This window comes from Schistocerca cancellata, chromosome 10, assembly GCF_023864275.1.
Source record: "Schistocerca cancellata isolate TAMUIC-IGC-003103 chromosome 10, iqSchCanc2.1, whole genome shotgun sequence".
Classification (NCBI taxonomy): Eukaryota; Metazoa; Arthropoda; class Insecta; order Orthoptera; family Acrididae; genus Schistocerca; species Schistocerca cancellata.
The window spans coordinates 111332405-111354350 of NC_064635.1; the positions used below are offsets into that span (position 1 = coordinate 111332405).

The window sequence follows — 21946 nt, forward strand, 5'->3', positions numbered from 1 at the left end:
CTCAGAATCGTTCGTTGGATATAAAAGAGGACCTGACGACCCGAATGGTATCAGGTGAAATAATTACACAGATTAATAAATAAATAACGCCTCTAAGCACACCTGGAACGAAGGCACAACATTTGCTACACCTACATGGAAAACAAGCACGATAACTAGATGCTAGGGGACGACTTAGGGATGGTAATGTGTACCGAAATTGCTAGCCAATAGGCAAAATAAAATATTGTGACTATAAGATATATATTGTTTCTAAAGTATAAGCGCCGTTCCAACCGAAAGTATGTCGAGAGCATATAACACAACAACATGCAGAGACGGATATGCAGTGATACCACTGGTGCCTGATGATCAGCCACACGCTACACAGTACAGTCCGGCGGGTTGCCGAACTGTCAAACGCCTGCAGCCCATGGATCTCCGTTTCACTGCGGCATCAGTCTCAGTAACAAGGACACCATGACCACGGGACACGGCCGGCATTAGTTTTCATCCACGATCCTCGTGAACCCGTGACTCTGGCAACCTTCTTGGTGTTCATATACCGGGCGTCCTTGAAAAGGCCACCGCCTGTAGCTCTGGACCAGTGCGAATCAGGCCTCTAGGAAGACAAGTCTCCTCGTATAGCGCGTCAGAACCGCGACAACGACAGTGCAACCGATTCCGTGCTTCAGTGAGTGCTCTCTCACACATTCACGGAACTGTAACGTATAAGTAGCATATTTTCTAATATATCAGGACGATTTTCAAGTTCAGTTCGCTGACAAAGTTGGCCGTGTTCTTGAATACTTCTTTGCAGCAATGAACGTCTATTGTTCTCTGCTATCTGAGGACCTACTTGCTTTCTGCGTGTACCATCCCACAACTTCTGAATTTGCTGATTGATCGAAGGCAAGTGTGATCAAAATAAGAGGGGCGTAATGACTATTTTTGTCCTTTCCTCTAAGCAAAGCCGATGTACTCCCTTCCTCGCTCATAAAATGCTGGTTTATACCGATAAGGCAGTGGCCACATACAGGATCTTCGTTTTTATCAACCTGTTTGGACTGACAAATACACTCCTGGAAATTGAAATAAGAACACCGTGAATTCATTGTCCCAGGAAGGGGAAACTTTATTGACACATTCCTGGGGTCAGATACATCACATGATCACACTGACAGAACCACAGGCACATAGACACAGGCAACAGAGCATGCACAATGTCGGCACTAGTACAGTGTATATCCACCTTTCGCAGCAATGCAGGCTGCTATTCTCCCATGGAGACGATCGTAGAGATGCTGGATGTAGTCCTGTGGAACGGCTTGCCATGCCATTTCCACCTGGAGCCTCAGTTGGACCAGCGTTCGTGCTGGACGTGCAGACCGCGTGAGACGACGCTTCATCCAGTCCCAAACATGCTCAATGGGGGACAGATCCGGAGATCTTGCTGGCCAGGGTAGTTGACTTACACCTTCTAGAGCACGTTGGGTGGCACGGGATACATGCGGACGTGCATTGTCCTGTTGGAACAGCAAGTTCCCTTGCCGGTCTAGGAATGGTAGAACGATGGGTTCGATGACGGTTTGGATGTACCGTGCACTATTCAATGTCCCCTCGATGATCACCAGTGGTGTACGGCCAGTGTAGGAGATCGCTCCCCACACCATGATGCCGGGTGTTGGCCCTGTATGCCTCGGTCGTATGCAGTCCTGAATGTGGCGCTCACCTACACCTACACGGCGCCAAACACGCATACGACCATCATTGGCACCAAGGCAGAAGCGACTCTCATCGCTGAAGACGACACGTCTCCATTCGTCCCTCCATTCACGCCTGTCGCGACACCACTGGAGGCGGGCTGCACGATGTTGGGGCGTGAGCGGAAGACGGCCTAACGGTGTGCGGGACCGTAGCCCAGATTCATGGAGACGGTTGCGAATGGTCCTCGCCGATACCCCAGGAGCAACAGTGTCCCTAATTTGCTGGGAAGTGGCGGTGCGGTCCCCTACGGCACTGCGTAGGATCCTACGGTCTTGGCGTGCATCCGTGCGTCGCTGCGGTCCGGTCCCAGGTCGACGGGCACGTGCACCTTCCGCCGACCACTGGCGACAACATCGATGTACTGTGGAGACCTCACGCCCCACGTGTTGAGCAATTCGGCGGTACGTCCACCCGGGATCGCGCATGCCCACTATACGCCCTCGCTCAAAGTCCGTCAACTGCACATACGGTTCACGTCCACGCTGTCGCGGCATGCTACCAGTGTTAAAGACTGCGATGGAGCTCCGTATGCCACGGCAAACTGGCTGACACTGACGGCGGCGGTGCACAAATGCTGCGCAGCTATCGCCATTCGACGGCCAACACCGCGGTTCCTGGTGTGTCCGCTGTGCCGTGCGTGTGATCATTGCTTGTACAGCCCTCTCGCAGTGTCCGGAGCAAGTATGGTGGGTCTGACACACCGGTGTCAATGTGTTCTTTTTTCCATTTCCAGGAGTGTATCTTGATCCTGTCTGACTAGGCCTTCAACAGCTCATCAGTCAAAAGGTTGGTTGGTTGGTTGGTTTGGGGAAGGAGACCAGACAGCGTGGTCATTGGTCTCATCGGATTAGGGAAGGATGGGGAAGGAAGTCGGCCGTGCCCTTTCAGAGGAACCATCCCGGCATTGGCCTGGAGTGATTTAGGGAAATCACGGAAAACCTAAATCAGGATGGCCGGACGCGGGATTGAACCGTCGTCCTCCCGAATGCGAGTCCAGTGTCTAACCACTGCGCCACCTCGCTCGGTCAGTGAAAAGGGAGAACAATGATAGTCAGAAGAATATAGTGCAGTAGCTGGTCGAGTTGCAGCGTTACTGTATGCGACGTCAGAGAATACTCCTAGGACTCTGATCGATTAGCGTCTGCAAAAACACGCGGCGGTCGGTGGGCGCACATTTATTTCTATATCAGTGAATATAACCACATCCCTCAATTTAAAGCGATTGTATAAATACGCGCGCGATGAGAAGAGTTTACAAGAACAACACCTACATTTACATTAACGTACGTACATATGTCAGTAATAAGTCCCTCCAGGGAACGTGTGTAAGGCAGCAGATGCAAGAATCTGCACCACCGCGAAGGACGAAGTCACACTAAAGGTGGTTCGCCATTGCCTTCCTCCGACCTGTTATCAAATGTCTCATGTGGAGGCTGTGAGGAGGGCTTGTACAGTCTAGCGAAAGAGATTTGTGTTGTTACGGCTGAAGGGAAGATAGAGGGTGAAACTGGCTACAGGCCAGTACTCCGCTGCTCTCGTACAACTCCTACGCAGCCGCCGTACTTTCCTCAAAAAGAACCATGCCTTCGCTCCAGAGATTCCCATTTGAGTTCCCAAAGAATCTCCCATACACCGAGAGCCAAAGAAACTGGTACGCATTCCTAATAACTTGTACGGACTCAGCGAGCACGCAGAAGTGCTGCAACACGACGTGACATGGACTCGACTAATGTCTGAAGTAGTGCTGGAGGGAACAGACACCATGAAACCTGCAGGGTTTTCAATAGATCCGTAAGAGTACAAGACGGTGGCAATCTCTTTTGAACAACACGTTGCAAGCTCAATAATATTCACATCTGGCGCATGTGTTTGAAATCATAAGAGTTTCCTGGAGCTACTCTGTTGCAATTCTGGACGTTTAGGATGTCGAATTGTCCTGCTGGAATTGCGCAAGTCCGTCGGAATGCATAATGGACATGAATGGACGCAGGTGATCATAAAGGAGGCTTGCGTACGTGTTGTAACCTCGCCGGGGAATTTTCTAATGACAATAATTAAATTTTAATGGGAATCGAGCCAAAGTGTAACCTTCCCACAGAAATTATGTTAAATATTTCAATGTTAATGAGAATAAAGCCAAAGTGGAACCTTCCCGTGAAAATAAAAGAAAATATTTAATGGAGCATTGGGCATCGTGCTAAGTGTAACCTCCCCGTAATTATTTTTAAATGATATGAATTGAATGAAAATGCAAATAGAGCCAAATGTTAGCTTCCCACAGTAATAAAACTCAATGATAATAAAAATGTGCAAAATGTTAAGTCTCCACAAAATTAACGTTAAGATGAACCTGATAAATTTTATAAGGGCAGCTGCGCTGACCTTAGGCCCTGTGCAATAATTAATCTGATAAATTGATTCTGGGAGGAAAAGCATAGGAAGTATTGTTTCAATTGGAATGATTCTTTTCTTAAAAACTATTGCTTTAAAAACAAAATTATTATTGGGGAATTTCTTGTACAAATTAATTACAATTAACAGATGTTATTGGCTGAGCGCAATGCTGCTTCATTACCTTATTTAACAATATACCTCGTCCCGAACCGTGACCAGAGACCCATGTCGACGCCGGCCTACTCCTCACACACGACTGTTCCTGTTGGCTCGCTACACGCAACCATTGTACTGACTACTACTGTCGTCTCGCACGCGCTACTGCTCTCTAACTGAACTCTATGCTCTCGCGACTCGCTACCTACAATTACTGCGTCCAACTCGGATCTGCACACTCGCGCGGTCAAGCGCAGACTAGCAACGATAGATAAAAACCTGTCTGGTCAGAGATTCTGTCATGCCTCGCCATCGCTGGTTGAAACGTACGCGTTTCAGTGTCACCTGTCAGAGTAGCATCCATATGTATCAGGGGCCCATATCATCCAACTGCACACGCCCCACGCCATTGCAGAGACTCCACCGGCTTTAACTGTCCCCTGCCAACATTGAGGGCCCATTGATTCGTGAGGTTGTCTCCATACTCATACACGTCCATCCACTCGATACAATTTGCAACGAGGCTCGTTCGACAAGTCAGTACGTTTCCAGTCATCAACAGTCCAATGTCGGTGTTGATGGGCCCAGGAGAGGCGTAAAGCTTAGTGTCGTGCAGTCATCGATTGTACACGAGTGGGCCTTCGTTGAATGGTTCATACCCTGACACTTACTGAGGGCCCAGCACTGAAATCTGCAGCGATTTGCGGAAGGATTGCACTTCTGTCACGTGGACATCTCTGTAGTCGTCGTTAATGCCGTTCTTGTAGGATCTCATACCAGTCGCAGCGTTAACAGAGATTTGGGGTTTTACCGGATTCCTGATGTTCACAGTACACTCGTGAAATGGTCGTCCGGGAAATATCCCACGTCATCGCTACCACGGAGATGCTGTTTCCCATCGCTCGTGCGCCGACTATAGCACCATATTCAAACTCGCTTAAATCTGGATAAGCTGCCATTGTAGGAGTAGTAACCGATCTAAGAACTGCACCAGGCACTTGTCATATAGGCGTTGCCGATTGCCACGCCATATTCTGCCTGTTTACGTTTTCTCTTTATTTGAATACTCATGCTTATACCAGTTTCTCTGGCGTATCAGTCTACGCTGATCGAACCTTCTGGCAACAGATCTAGTACCCAGCGTCTGAATTCCTTCGACCTCTTCGTTTAATCCGACCTGCTATGGATGGCAGTCTAGCAGTACTCAATTATGGGTCGCACTTGTATATACGATCCCGCCTACGAACAAAGCACACTTCCCTAAAACTGTCCCACTCCATCAAATTCGACCATTCGCCTTCGCTACGACAATCCCTCACGCTCCTTCCATTTAATATCCCTTTTATCCCTTTTCAACGTTACGCGCAAATACACTCCTGGAAATAGAAAAAAGAACACATTGACACCGGTGTGTCAGACCCACCATACTTGCTCCGGACACTGCGAGAGGGCTGTACAAGCAATGATCACACGCACGGCACAGCGGACACACCAGGAACCGCGGTGTTGGCCGTCGAATGGCGATAGCTGCGCAGCATTTGTGCACCGCCGCCGTCATTGTCAGCCAGTTTGCCGTGGCATACGGAGCTCCATCGCAGTCTTTAAGACTGGTAGCATGCCGCGACAGCGTGGACGTGAACCGTATGTGCAGTTGACGGACTTTGAGCGAGGGCGTATAGTGAGCATGCGGGAGGCCGAGTGGACGTACCGCCGAATTGCTCAACACGTGGGGCGTGAGGTCTCCACAGTACATCGACGTTGTCGCCAGTGGTCGGCGGAAGGTGCACGTGCCCGTCGACCTGGGACCGGACCGCAGCGACGCACGGATGCACGCCAAGACCGTAGGATCCTACACAGTGCCGTAGGGGACCGCACCGCCACTTCCCAGCAAATTAGGCTCCTGGGGTATCGGCGAGGACCATTCGCAACCGTCTCCATGAAGCTGGGCTACGGTCCCGCACACCGTTAGGCCGTCTTCCGCTCACGCCCCAACATCGTGCAGCCCGCCTCCAGTGGTGTCGCGACAGGCGTGAATGGAAGGACGAATGGAGACGTGTCGTCTTCAGCGATGAGAGTCGCTTCTGCCTTGGTGCCAATGATGGTCGTATGCGTGTTTGGCGCCGTGCAGGTGAGCGCCACAATCAGGACTGCATACGACCGAGGCACACAGGGCCAACACCCGGCATCATGGTGTGGGGAGCGATCTCCTACGCTGGCCGTACACCACTGGTGATCGTCGAGGGGACACTGAATAGTGCACGGTACATCCAAACCGTCATCGAACCCATCGTTCTACCATTCCTAGACCGGCAAGGGAACTTGCTGTTCCAACAGGACAATGCACGTCCGCATGTATCCCGTGTCACCCAACGTGCTCTAGAAGGTGTAAGTCAACTACCCTGGCCAGCAAGATCTCCGGATCTGTCCCCCATTGAGCATGTTTGGGACTGGATGAAGCGTCGTCTCACGCGGTCTGCACGTCCAGCACGAACGCTGGTCCAACTGAGGCGCCAGGTGGAAATGGCATGGCAAGCCGTTCCACAGGACTACATCCAGCATCTCTACGATCGTCTCCATGGGAGAATAGCAGCCTGCATTGCTGCGAAAGGTGGATATACACTGTACTAGTGCCGACATTGTGCATGCTCTGTTGCCTGTGTCTATGTGCCTGTGGTTCTGTCAGTGTGATCATGTGATGTATCTGACCCCAGGAATGTGTCAATAAAGTTTCCCCTTCCTGGGACAATGAATTCACGGTGTTCTTATTTCAATTTCCGGAAGTGTATTTAAACAACATTACTTTGTTACATAGCACACTACTTGAACCGGTGAGTTTCTGGCGCCAGGCGATATCAATTCTTACTTCCATCTTTCATCGTTGTTCTTGTGCCTTGTTCTCTTTGTGTCTTTGAGGCAGGCTATTTATGATAGCGCGCGGGCGCAAGTCGAGGAGAGTCAGTCTGTGACGTGACGGGCGTTCGATGTTGTTGTTGGGAGTTGGCGACACGTGGCACAGCCCTATGCCTTGAGGACCAGTTGAGTTGGAGCGACGAAGAAGCATGGGCCGCTGCCGGAAAGTATTAAAGATGCATTGATACGGCTGGCCAGTGGCGACCAGGATTTTCTAATACCTTGAGAGCTATGTGGATTTCACATGAAGAAGAAAAAATTTAATCGCCAAGTTTTCGTTGTGGGTTCGTCCTTCTATATATAGTGAATATTATTGTGTCCTTAAGGACTGTTGACTGTTGCAGTTGCTCGTGCGTTGTGGGCAGCAAAACATTCACTGCAGTGGTGTGGAGGAGAGTTATGTTCTGGAACGGCCATGAAATTATGCTACTAAAGTGACTAGAAATAGCGCCTCGCATTTTTAAGTTTTGATTTGGTGCTTAGTGGCACGCTGAAAGTAGCTGGTTCACTTGAACGTCATTTCTTAATTTAGTTACAGATTTAGAAGTTTCTGGTTCTACGAATTAGTGGTAGTTGTTGTTTCTTAATAATTTCTTGTGTGTATGGATTGTCACGTTAGGTACTTAGTATCTAGATCTTTTTTTATCAAAGGAAACTAAGCTCCTTAATTCTGTTCTTGGGTTAACTTGTAATATGTTTATTTTAAGGTATTTTTTTATATTTGTGTAACTTGTATATACTATAGTGTGTCTGCCGCTCATGTTTTCCTGTTTTCAGAAACATGTATAGTGGTCGACGCGAGCACACCTCGCCCTGCGAACTTGCAGTGTGGCGGAAATCTTAGGATTTGAACTCACGGCCGTCCGGACTCCGTTAATCCGCGATTTCTCTATTCCATTCAACGAGATGGTTGTTTCAGGCAGAAGATTTTCTACTGCCCAAAGTTGAGTATATGTTCACCCTTTGGAATGAGTGTTTGTGAAATAGTAATAGATTAACGTTTGCTCGCGTCTGTCACATGTTCATCAATTGACTTTTTGCCTTAAGCTTGCATAAGTGTAAAACGGAGTGATAATAAAAAGAATAGTGAATTTTTTAATATAAGCACACACAAAGGACAAATTGTACCCTTCTTGTGCCTAACCCTAAGTTGCAAATTTAAAGTAATTTAAGATTTGGTCATATTGCAGTATGGCTGTGACAAGACTGAAATACCTCCTATTTGAAAATTAATTTAAGTTACTGCTTCCATTACACTGAAAAGTTTCATTCCTGTGTAACATTTTTAAATGACTATATTTAAAGCTGTTTCTGTGGTCTACAATTCTTTACTCATTTTGCGCATTTTTAATACTAATTCTGTATAGGGCCTTGATATCCAAATATTGTTAATTCATTATTATTTGTGTGTATGTGTAATCAATAAAGAAGTGTTGCAACTAAAAACTGGTTGTGTTACTGGCATACAAGGTTAGAGTGTGCAGTCGCCACACCACTACTAATACTGTATGCAGACATAGATTGTTTCTCATAGTCCTCAGCTTTAACTTACATTCATCTACATTTAGAGCAAGCTGCTATTCATCACAGAAACGAGAAATCTGGTCTAAGTCATCTTGTATCTTCCTGCAGTCACTCAATGACGACTCCCTCCGTTAGACCACAGCGTTATCAGCAAACGGCCGTAATAAGCTGCACACCCTGTCCACCATGTCATTTATTAGGGAATAAAAGCTGCCCTACCACACTTCCCTCGTCCACTCCTCACGACACTCTTGTCTCTGATGGAGATTCGCCATCGAGGACAAGAAACTTTGTTTTATCACTTCGGAGGTCTAACAGCCGTACGCATGTCATTCAACGTATTCCGTATGCCTGTACTTTCGTTAACTGTCTGCAATGGGGCACCGTGTGAGATGCATTTCGGAAATCTAGGAACATATAATCCAACTGGCGCTTTTAATCCACATTTCGCAGGATACTGTGTGAAAAACGGCAAGCTGAGTATCACACGAAAGATGTTTTAAGGCCCCGCTTATTTTTGAGCAGAATCTTTTCCGTCTCAAGGGACGTCGTCAGTTCCGGTTGAGAATATGTTCAAGAATTCTGCAGCTAACCGATGTTAAATACATTGCTCTTTATTTGTCGGGAGAGTTCTTTTACCCTTCTTATAAACAAGAATCACCTGTGCATTTTTCCGGGAACTTCGGACTTTGCGCTTGGCGTGAAATTCGCAAAAAATGTTAACTAAATAAGGGCCAACGCCTTAGAGCATTCTTCATAAAGCGAATCGGGATTACATCCGGACCTGGCGACTTATTTCTTTTCCACTCTTTCAGTCGCTTCTTTACGCCAGGGATGCCTATTACGATGTCCTCCATACGGGAGCATGTGCAATGTTTAAACGGCGGTATGCACGATCCTCCTGCGTGAACGAATTATTAAACGCGAGACATCATGAGACACGCCTAAGAGGTTTGAAATGGAATCCTGGACATTGGCTTTAAGACTGCTGATCATAAACTTTAAGCCACAACCTCTCTCACTCCCCCCTCCCCCCCCTTGCTAACCAAATAATGGCATTGAAAACTTTCCACCGCCGGGATTCGAACCCGCTTACCTTTGAGTCGAGCGCCACCACACAGGCTCGTAGGCCTGTTAATGACCTAGGATACGGAAGTAAATTAATTCTCAGGAAGCAATCAAGGCATACTATAACGGCTCTTATTCTACAAGGATTCATTAATGAGATTATAATGGCCGAAGAATTTCTTTGTCTCGAAGGTCAGAGTATGTGCACAGAACGGTGAAAAAATACGGCGTAAAAAGACTCATCTTGTTTCGTTCTCGCAGGACCCTCTACTCCGAGCTTTATGAGACCTCAAAGAACGGGCACGCGGCGGACAAAACGAAGCCCCGAGCGTAATTTTCCGCTCTGAGATCAAAGCGACTCGTTCGAAAATCCTTTCCAATCCTCCAGAAAACCTGATCCTGCTTCTTCAGTTCCAAGAATATTGCTGCTAAATTGTTACTTTGCTCTATAACCTGCTTCCCCCTGTACTTTGTAAATTTACAGAGCTCAGATGAGTGTGTTAAAATGTTGCAGCTACATTACCCTCGCTCATTTCACCACAAAACTCACTAGTTGAAAAATGATGGATGAAATCGTCTTTCTTGACTTTTCATTAATATGTAGGTGGTCCACTGAAAAAAACAATCTGTCATCTTAAATACTCACTCCCTTTAACAACACTTACTTAAGAATAGTGTATCTCCCTCTATGACTGTTACGAAGTTTTTTATTGCCAGTAATAAATTTTCTTTATAACCTTCAAATCTCAGAAAACATGTTCTAGTTTTTCAAGTGCACTCGACGGAAGTGTTACAATGAGAGTATCGTTGATATTAAGCAATGCATGTGTGAACCCACGCCACACTGTTAGAACGTAGATAGTAAAATCGTAAAACTACTTTGAGCTGCCGTAGACTACCCTAAGTAAGAGTAGACTATGGTAGCTTTCAAAGTAACCTTATTCAGTTAAGATCTTAGCCACGTCATCTGTATGTTAGGTGTGTTTCATACCAACCAGGTGTTACTTCATATCTACGGATTTGTGTAAATATGCAATCAGTGTCTTACTGGTTTCCCCTGGAAACAGGAAAAGGTTGACCATGTAGAAAATGAGTGAGAACATAATACAAGCAGCAGCGTAACCTACGAAATATTTTTGTTGTGAATAGCTACCCTCTTGTCTCTTGCTTAAAAATAAACAATATTTACAACAAAATTGAATTTGTCTATGTATCATTCAGACTTCATTCCAAATTGTTGATTTGTGGCGTGGAACAGAGAAATGTTGTTGTAAAAATAATAAAAGACAATACAGATTTATCATTCAGGTCTAGAAAACGAAGTATATTCATATATAAGGTAAAATTTAAAGGAAACACGAAACATAGTTCATTAGTTAAACATGTTTCTGTTATTCATAAACCAGTTTTGCGTTCATCAACTACAGGAAACTCTTGCCTTGATCATGATGAAGAATGTTCAGTTGAATACAAAAGAAGAACAACGATTATATAGATTTATTTATATTTGTGCATCTAAACCACACTTCCATCAAACGTAATTACTTTGGTTACGTAAAAGTGTGTAAGTTACGCGCTCACCTAATTTTTATCACTTATAAAATGCAGTATGTATTCTGTAAGGACGTCAAACACACAACTGACTGACACTGAATGATGTCTAGCTCTCATTATGGGCAAACCGAAAAAAGAAACAAAAAAAAAAGACAAGGAGAAGTTGTCGGCTCACAGTTTCTCTCTTACACACCCACTTATTTTATTCTACCACCTAACCGGTAATTCTACCAGTTACTAAGCAATTTATGTAATGTATCAAAATTACTGAACTGTAGTTTTGGTAGAGAGTAGATAGTAAAGCTGTGCGCTTAAAAAGGAAGCTTGTACTAACTCATAGCTCCGATTTACATAGCGGGACAGAAGACATTAAAGTCAGAACTATTTAGACGTTAAAACATCTACCATAGGGGTGTAATGTACAATAGTAATATTCGAAATACAGGGTTATTACAAATGATTGAAGCGATTTCGCAGCTCTACAATAACTTTATTATTTGAGATATTTTCACAATGCTTTGCACACACATACAAAAACTCAAAAAGTTTTTTTAGGCATTCACAAATGTCCGATATGTGCCCCTTTAGTGATTCGGCAGACATCAAGCCGATAATCAAGTTCCTCCCACACTCGGCGCAGCATGTCCCCATCAATGAGTTCGAAAGCATCGTTGATGCGAGCTCGCAGTTCTGGCACGTTTCTTTGTAGAGGAGGTTTAAACACTGAATCTTTCACAAAACCCCACAGAAAGAAATCGCATGGGGTTAAGTCGGGAGAGCGTGGAGGCCATGACATGAATTGCTGATCATGATCTCCACCACGACCGATCCATCGGTTTTCCAATCTCCTGTTTAAGAAATGCCGAACATGATGATGGAAGTGCGGTGGATCACCATCCTGTTGAAAGATGAAGTCGGCGCTGTCGGTCTCCAGTTGTGGTATGAGCCAATTTTCCAGCATGTCCAGATACACGTGTCCTGTAACGTTTTTTTCGCAGAAGAAAAAGGGGCCGTAAACTTTAAACCGTGAGATTGCACAAAACACGTTAACTTTTGGTGAATTGCGAATTTGCTGCACGAATGCGTGAGGATTCTCTACCGCCTAGATTCACAAATTGTGTCTGTTCACTTCACCATTAAGAAAAAATGTTGCTTCCTCACTGAAAACTAGTTTCGCACTGAACGCATCCTCTTCCATGAGCTGTTATAACCGCGCCGAAAATTCAAAGCGTTTGACTTTGTCATCGGGTGTCAGGGCTTGTAGCAATTGTAAACGGTAAGGCTTCTGCTTTAGCCTTTTCCGTAAGATTTCCCAAACCGTCGGCTGTGGTACGTTTAGCTCCCTGCTTGCTTTATTCGTCGACTTCCGCGGGCTACGCGTGAAACTTGCCCGCACGCGTTCAACCGTTTCTTCGCTCACTGCAGGCCGACCCGTTGATTTCCCCTTACAGAGGCATCCAGAAGCTTTAAACTGCGCATACCATCGCCGAATGGAGTTAGCAGTTGGTGGATCTTTGTTGAACTTCGTCCTGAAGTGTCGTTGCACTGTTATGACTGACTGATGTGAGTGCATTTCAAGCACGACATACGCTTTCTCGGCTCCTGTCGCCATTTTGTCTCACTGCGCTCTCGAGCGCTCTGGCAGCAGAAACCTGAAGTGCCGAACAAAACTTTATGAGTTTTTCTACGTATCTGTAGTGTGTCGTGACCATATGTCAATGAATGGAGCTACAGTGAATTTATGAAATCGCTTCAATCATTTGTATTAGCCCTGTACATGTAAATCTCCAGCTGTGGTGGGTTTTGTATTCATAAATAAACGCTTTAAAAGACTCCATTCGAACCTTCCTTAAAATTAATTTCTCTGAAGATAAAATAATTTTAGCTGTCAAAGGAGACCACGATGTTCTTTATTAATCTTTCAGTAGCATCGGCGGCTCTAGGAAGCAGTTTGCATACGATGCCGCCGTGAAGTGATGTCGAACGTCGGAAGACCTGCAGTGATTGGCAATTGACCCTAAACGTGAACAAATGTAATGTAGACGGTTTAAATCACCTGAGAGGTGTTTTACCAAGTCCTATGGATACATATATTCATAATACACGGTGTACAACATGAAGAGTCAAATATTCCTACTGGAGGTAGCACTAGACAAAACTAGAAATAAAGTTTCCAGAATGATATGTCCGGAAACCGATACCTGTTGACATATCGGCCAGTTTCCCCTCTCGTTTCCCTCTGTTTGTTACGTGGAGGTGGACACTATACGCATCCTGAACATCCCACAACCTTTCTTCGCAGTAAATTGCATAGAGTTTCAAATGCACCTGGCTCCATTCGAATTGCGTCACATGCATTGGCCACACGTTCCAGTAAACGTTGTAGATGGTTAATAGGCTACGAGTACACCAATGCCTTGTAAATGCACCTCACAGCCAGAAATCCAAGGGATTCATAATGGCTGGAGGGGCAAGGCCATGCTACTGGATCGCCTCGATAAATCCATCAGCCATCAAACGTTGAAATTACTGTCGCACAATCCGCAGAATCCACATTCGTTGTCTTTCTGCGAGGTCTGCGTTCTTCAGACGCTTTCGGAAGTCTTCACGCAGAAACTGCTGATACGCATGTTTGATATTCTTCAAATTTTGTGGTGTTGGCAATATAAACTGATTACTTTCACAATCGCTAAGTCTCTTATTGATCAAAACGTGACCCAAAATTTTGTAAGACAAGGCTCGATACATATGAACACATTCACCCTGAAACAGGGAACTGTAATCCTGTGAGAGGCGACCAAAATTAAAACTTCCTAGTCTTTACTAGGTAAAAATAGTGTTCCTAAGAAAATACACACTACTTGATCGTTTTTCACGTAATGCTCGATTTAAATCGATCATTTGCTATTGGTAGCGATCATTGTTAACGGTTTAACCAAGTTTTAGCTGCTCATAATAGATGACAGGCTTCTGATCCCACCAAACATAGAGCATTGTCTTCTTTCCAAAGCGATTTGGTCTTGCGATGGATGTCGATGGTATGTCTGGATTCACGCATGATTTACGACGCTTAGGATTCTCAAAATATATCCATTTGGCATCACCTGTCACTATTCGAGGGAGAAACTACTTTCTTTTCTGTCTGGCGAGCAGCATTTCACAAGTGTTCTTTCGGTTTGCTTTCTGTCTTTCATTCAGTCCATGCGGAACCCATTTTTCCACTTTCTGCACCTTTCCCATACCTTTCAAACGAAACGTTGCAAAATTCCGTAATCTGCTGGTGCTGAGGACATACATTACCAGGCTGTCTTCTTTACTGCAAAAACACTATCTGGCATACCGACTGAGAGGGTTGGTTGCTGGTTGCTTCGACGTCCCGTCGTGGTTATGATAATGTCGCAAGTATAGCCCGGTACTAATTATCCAGACCTGGTTGTTACAGACTAAAGACTTCCTAGCATTTCATATGCACCTCTGAGGGAGACGAAGAAAGTTCGCCACGCAATCACTGACGTTACAGTGACTGGTTTTAAGAACTAAAGTCACACAGTAACTCCGATACAGTCAAGTTTACCCGAAATTGCTCAAGACGGACTGGATAAGCCATATGTATGGAGAACGCTCAATTGCCAACTTTGCTCGGAAAGTTACGTTGAGGCAAAAACTTCAGCAACTTCGTCAAACGGATATTATTAAGCATAATAGACAGCCAACGGAAGGCAGGCTGTCCAGAGCAGCGTGAGCTCAGTCTTGTAACCTACTCCGACCGAAAGTCGAGACTAGACTGCTCCAAAGAGTACCCGTACAAGCTGAACCCAGTACAATACCACCCCCACCATGGTGGTCGTGGTTATACGTGCCAATCATTAACTTGATAACCGGTGGAAAATTCCACTCTATTGCCGAAGCACTTCCACTACACCAATGGAGATACTTGGCACCAATTTCTGCGCCAATTTTCCTACGTCACGGAGCTTTTCCCTGAGCAAGCGAATCATAGGTAATCATTTACAGAAAACGCGGGAATCTGCCCGTGAAAACTGCCTGGGAACTCATGTCCTTCCACCCCTCGTAGCTCGCCAGAAGGTCAGAAGGTGTGTTTACCGAATTTCCGCGAAGAAACGGAATATCTCACCCCAGGCGCTCCCTCAGAATTTACCGTGGGCGTGCCGTCCAGCTCTTTTGATAATGTCGGCGTCGGCTCAGCATTCACCCCATTCAGCCAGTCCCTCACAACAACAGGCATAACCTTTTCCGGACCACCCAGGTGACGAGAGACGCAATGTGGGAAGGAATAGCTACTCTTCACCACACGCATTTAGAGAGGAAAACATTCATAACTTCCGAGTTCTCAATGCTAGCCTTGTCATGGGCATTCTCGGCTATACCTCCTCAAATCGAATTACTAAGACTAAGATGATTGCTGTGAACATGAGAGAGGCCAGGCCACTGTGTGCATCGGTAAGGCATGCCACCTTTCAATTCTTCGAGCTTTTTCGGTAGTTTCCTGCGCTCATCGTTTCTCACGTCAAATTAACTGATTTAGAATTTTTGTAACCAGTCGGAAGACTGTGTTTTCTCAATAGCAACTTCACTGAAAGCTTAGATACTGCAGCAGTTTTCTTTAAATGATAACAGAAATTCAATGATGTCCGGAAATCGTACTTCGTAGGCACCAAACTCGACATGTTTATGGGTTTCAAACAGATACCGATGTATGGAACTTGGATTATTATGTGTTGACATTAGCAGTCATCCGTTACAGGAAGCAGATGGCATTGCAGACGCAATCTCTCGGGCTCTATACGGATGGCTAGCACCATCTATAGGAAAATTCCGGTTACCTACTCCTACATCTGGTACATTGTTGTTTGTGTTTCAAGGCAGGTATTGGGGACGGGCGTCCTTTCGGAGTGACGTTCACCTTTTTGCTTGCCTCATTATTACACAGCTATAATGCACACACTTGAGTTTTATCTAACTCATTGTTAGAGAATTACCGTTATAAGGCAAGCGGCAAAACAATAACCTTAATTTTCACGACGTCATGAATATTTAGTATTCATTTTGGCTCGTTTGTACGAAACCAATGAAAAGAAATTTGCAACTTTGTCCACAACGCACCGTTACATGTTTTCGAAATTGTATAGGCACAATTTAAGAAAGCTTGTCGTAAAATGATCTTTAATAAACTATTTAGCATTGTTAGTGTAATATGAGGCTCTGAGCACTATGGGACTTAACTGCTGTGGTCATCAGTCCCCTAGAACTTAGAACTACTTAAACCTAACTAACCTAAGGACACCACACACATACATGCCCGAGGCAGGATTCGAACCTGCGACCGTAGCGGTCGCGCGGCTCCAGACTGTAGCGCCTAGAACCGCTCGGTCACTCCGGCCGGCCGGAACTTAACAGCTGATGTCATCGGTCCCCTAGAACTTAGAACTACTTAATCCTAACTAACCTAAAGATATGACACACATCCATGCCCGAGGCAGGAGTCGAACCTGCGATCGTAGCGGTCGCGCGGTTCCAGACTGAAGCGCCTAGAACCGCTCGGCCACACCGGCTCAACAATTATTTTGTATTACAGTATTGCAACAGAAAGGCGTTATGGAAAGCGGTGCTCAGATGAACTGCATTTAACAGTGAGAGTATACCTAAGTAGGGATCACAGATTAAATAACGTGCATGGTTATAAAATTTAATTAATCAAACAATTAAGAAACATGATGAAAATGAAAATATAAATTCCAAGCGAATACAAAAGTGTTTGATCGCATTTGAGTGACTTCCAGTGAAACTGAAAAAGAACAGGAAGACATTGTTCTTACATCTGCTAATATGCTGTTCAATTTAAGCACGTCGGACCTAAGAAACCTTAGTTCAGACTTACATCAGTCCTGCGTCCGGCCATCCTGATTTAGGTTTTCCGTGATTTCCCTAAGTCCCTCCAGGCAAATGCCGGGATGGTTCCTTTGAAAGAGCACTGCCGACTTCCTAATCCAATGAGACCGATGACCTTGCTGTCTTGTCTCCTCCTCCAAAACAACCCAACTCACATTTGCAGAAGCACTGGAGGCTTTCTTTATTTTTCATTTTCCCATTCAGTTTCGCTACAGATCCTGATTTATTTTTTATATGGTTGGCACTCTGTCTGTAAGATTCAGCAACTAACACATTACGGAAATGGCCTGTATTTCGTACACTTTCTCCAACAGTGCTAACACGTTGCTACAGTGCCCGGGAGCTGGTGTCTGGCCTCAAGTTGAGTGTTTACACCTCTGATAAAAATGACGAGGTGTGCCGTAAGAAACGGTTTTCAACGATATACAGTCAGATTCTGAACGTCGTCTACCACATTTTCTACTCGAGGTTGTCTCATTGGATAGCGGCACCATCAGGAATTAAGAGGTGCATTCAAGTTCTAATGCCTCCGATTTTTTTTCTAATTAACTACTCACCCGAAATCGATGAAACTGGCGTTACTTCTCGACGTAATCGCCCTGCAGACGTACACATTTTTTACAACGCTGACGCCATGATTCCATGGCAGCGGCGAAGGCTTCTTTAGGAGTCTGTTTTGACCACTGGAAAATTGCTGAGGCAATAGCAGCACGGCTGGTGAATGTGCGGACACGGAGAGTGACTTTCATTGTTGGAAAAAGCAAAAAGTCATTAGGAGCCAGGTCAGGTGAGTAGCGAGCATGAGGAATCGCTTCAAAGTTGTCATCACGAAGAAACTGTTGCGCAACGTTAACTCGATATGCGGGTGCGTTGTCTTGGTGAAACAGCACACGCGCAGCCCTTCCCGAACGTTTTTGTTGCAGTGCAGGAAGGAATTTGTTCTTCAAAACATTTTCGTAGGATGCACCTGTTACCGTAGTGCCCTTTGGAACGCAATGGGTAAGGATTACGCCCTCGCTGTCCCAGAACATGGACACCATCATTTTTTCAGCACTGGCGGTTACCCGAAATTTTTTTGGTGGTTGTGTATCTGTGTGCTTCCATTGAGCTGACTGGCGCTTTGTTTCTGGATTGGAAAATGGCATCCACGTTTCATCCATTGTCACAACCGACGAAAACAAAGTCCCATTCATGCTGTCGTTGCGCGTCAACATTGCTTGGCAACATGCCACACGGGCAGCCGTGTGGTCGTCCGTCAGCATTCGTGGCACCCACGTGGATGACACTTTTCGCATTTTCAGGTCGTCATGCAGGATTGTGTGCACAGAACCCACAGAAATACCAACTCTGGTGGCGATCTGTTCAACAGTCATTCGGCGATCCCCCAAAACAATTCTCTCCACTTTCTCGATCATGTCGTCAGACCGGCTAGTGCGAGCCCGAGGTTGTTTCGGTTTGTTGTCACACGATGTTCTGCCTTCATTAAACTGTCGCACCCACGAACGCACTTTCGACACATCCATAACTCCATCACCACATGCCTCCTTCAAATGTCGATGAATTTCAATTGGTTTCACACCACGCAAATTCAGAAAACGAATGATTGCACACTGTTCAAATAAGGAAAACGTCGCCGCTGGCGGTAAAATTCCATCTGCCGTATGGTGCTGCCATCTCTGGGAACTATTGACAATGAACGCGGCCTCATTTTAAAACAATGCGCATGTTTCTCTTTCCAGTCCGGAGAAAAAAAATCGGAGGCCTTAGAACTTGAATGCACCTCGTATTGTACCTGAAGACTGAATCCACGGCAGATTAAAATGCAAAAACATTATCGGTGTCACACAACGACACCTCGCCGTCGCCGCTATACTAGGGGTGCAGAAAAATATGGGAACACTAGAAGCAGAACACTTTGCCGTGTCCGATGCGGTGCAGGAATCCCTTTGTCATTCAGAACAGCTTCCAGTTGTCTCAGAAAGCATGGTTTTCAAGGGAATCTTCTACCATGGCTCCTGCTAAATTATGGGAAGTCCAGGTAACGATGATGGTGGTGACAGCGATCATGCAGCCTTCTCTCGAAAGTAAAGGCACGACAGTATTGAGATCGGGTGACTATCGTGGCCATGGGAGATGCGAAAATTCATCGTCGTGCTCACAAAAAAAGTCTTGGACGTTGCGAGCTATGTGATCAGGAACCCTGTTGTCTTGGAACGCAGGATCACCACTAGGGAACGAACATTGTGCCATGAGATGGAACACACCAGCGAAAATGGTCATATAATGATTGGCAGCAAAGCGACCTTGCAGAATAACCACGGGGCCCATGGAATACCACGATATGGCTGCCCAGTGACTGACGCCCCTCTATGTTTCGCTATTCGGACGTAAACTCGCCCATAAATGGGAACAAGCGTGAAACAAGTCTCTTTCGACCAAATGAAATTTTTCTATTTCTCCACAGGACAGGTTTTTCGGCGACGGAACCACTTTAGTCAATTTTCATCGCTTTCAAATGATAGAACAAAGCAATCATTCGTCCTTTTCTTGCAGCTTTTATTCGGCAGATCTAGATTTCGGAAAGAGAAAATGGAACTTGATTGGATATTGAGGAGGGACTTTTTATCGAAGGAAGGACGCCATCGCCGTGCTGGCGCGCTTGTGCCCGCGCCTTCGCGCGCTCGGCATCGGCAAGTGCGACGTCAGTGACGCGTGGCTGCGCGCCTTTGCCGAGAGCTGCCCCAACCTCAAGAAGCTCAGCGTGCGCAGCTGCGACCTTGTCACCGACCGCGGCGTCCAGTGCGTCGCCTACTACTGCCGCGGCCTCCAGAAGCTCAACATCCAAGACTGCCAGATCTCCATCGAGGGCTACCGCGCCGTCAAGAGGTACTGCAAGGGCTGCATCATCGAGCACACCAACCCCGGGTTCTTCTGAATCGCGGTCTCGTCCACTGGACGGCATGGGCGACTGTCAAGGACTCGAGGAGCTGTTCTAATAGTTCGCCCTGAACGTCACCTCCCATTTGGGCACTAGTTGTCAGTGCCAAAATACGAGGTGCATTCAAGTTCTAAGGCCTCCGAATTTTTTTCTCCGGACTGGAAAGAGATAGAAACGTGCGCATTGTTTTAAAATGAGGCCGCGTACATTGTCAATTCGTCCCAGAGATGGCAGCACCGTACGGCAGATGGAATTTTACCGCCAGCGGCGAGAATGAGAACTGTTTTAAATACTTAAAATGGCGACGTTTTCCTTACTTGAAGAGCGTGCAATCATTCGTTTTCTAAATTTGCGTGGTGTGAAACCAATTCAAATTCATCGACTGTTAAAGGAGACATGTGGTGATGGAGTTATGGATGTGTCAAAAGTGCGTTCGTGGGTGCGACAATTTAATGAAGGTAGAACATCGTGTGACAACAAACCGAAACTACCTCAGGCTCGCACAAGTCGGTCTGACGAAATGATCGAGAAAGTGGAGAGAACTGTTTTGGGGGATCGCCGAATGACTGTTGAAAAGATCGCCTCCAGAGTTGGCATTTCTGTGGGTTTTGTGCACACAATCCTGCATGACGACCTGAAAATGCGAAAAGTGTCATCCAGGTGGGTGCCACGAATGCTGACGGACGACCACATGGCTGCCCGTGTGGCATGTTGCCAAGCAATGTTGACGTGCAACGACAGCATGAATGGGACTTTCTTTTCGTCGGTTGTGACGATGGATGAGACGAGGATGCCATTTTCCAATCCAGAAACAAAGCGCCAGTCAGCTCAATGGAAGCACACAGATTCACCGCCGCCAAAAAGTTTTGGGTAACCGCCAGTGCTGAAAAAATGATGGTGTCCATGTTCTGTGACAGCGAGGGCTTAATCATTACCCATTGCGTTCCAAAGGGCACTACGGCAACAGGCGCATCCTACGACAATGTTTTGAAGAACAAATTCCTTCCTGCACTGCAACAAAAACGTCCGGGAAGGGCTGTGCGTATGCTGTTTCACCAAGACAACGCTCCTGCACATCGAGCTAACGTTGCGCAACAGTTTCTTCGTGATAACAACTTTGAAGTGATTCCTCATGCTCGCTACTCACCTGACCTGGCTCCTAGTGACTTTTGGCTTTTTCCAACAATGAAAGACACTCTGCGTGGCCGCACATTCACCAGCCGTGCTGCTATTGCCTCAGCCATTTTCCAGTGGTCAAAACAGACTCCTAAAGAAGCCTTCGCCGCTGCCATGGAATCATGGCGTCAGCGCTGTGAAAAATGTGTACGTCTGCAGGGCGATTACGTCAAGAAGTAGCGCCAGTTTCATCGATTGTGGGTGAGTAGTTAATTAGAAAAGAAGTCGGAGGCCTTAGAACTTGAATGCACCTCGTATAGAGCAACCAGACTAAAACCCTCTCCTGACACCATCAAGTACTGTGATAAACTTGTAAGAATTACACACACCATCAAAATTACTGCAAGCACACTGCATAATCGAGTACACCAACCTGGAATTCTTCAGAACTGCACTCCTCTGCGATGGATGTACTTCAGCACTGGCGACTCTCTAGGAATCCCTTGAAGAACTGCTACATATATTGTCCCAATACGTCACCTGTCACTTGGGCAATACATATTAGTGGCAGAATGGCAAGCATACTATCTTACATCATTAGCCTACCTCCCATCAAATGCTGTGATAACC

The 21946-nt window shown here is 45.9% G+C and overlaps 1 protein-coding gene across 1 annotated transcript; it reads left to right on the forward strand.

Annotated features, from left to right (window-relative positions):
- The first annotated feature begins 5813 nt into the window (after positions 1 to 5813).
- On the forward strand, positions 5814 to 20197 carry LOC126106174 (uncharacterized). The gene is made up of 3 exons (XM_049912412.1): positions 5814 to 5937; positions 17577 to 17769; positions 19894 to 20197. The coding sequence occupies exons 1-3, from the start codon at positions 5814 to 5816 to the stop codon at positions 20195 to 20197; spliced, it is 621 nt and encodes a 206-aa protein (XP_049768369.1).
- Positions 20198 to 21946: the final 1749 nt, after the last annotated feature.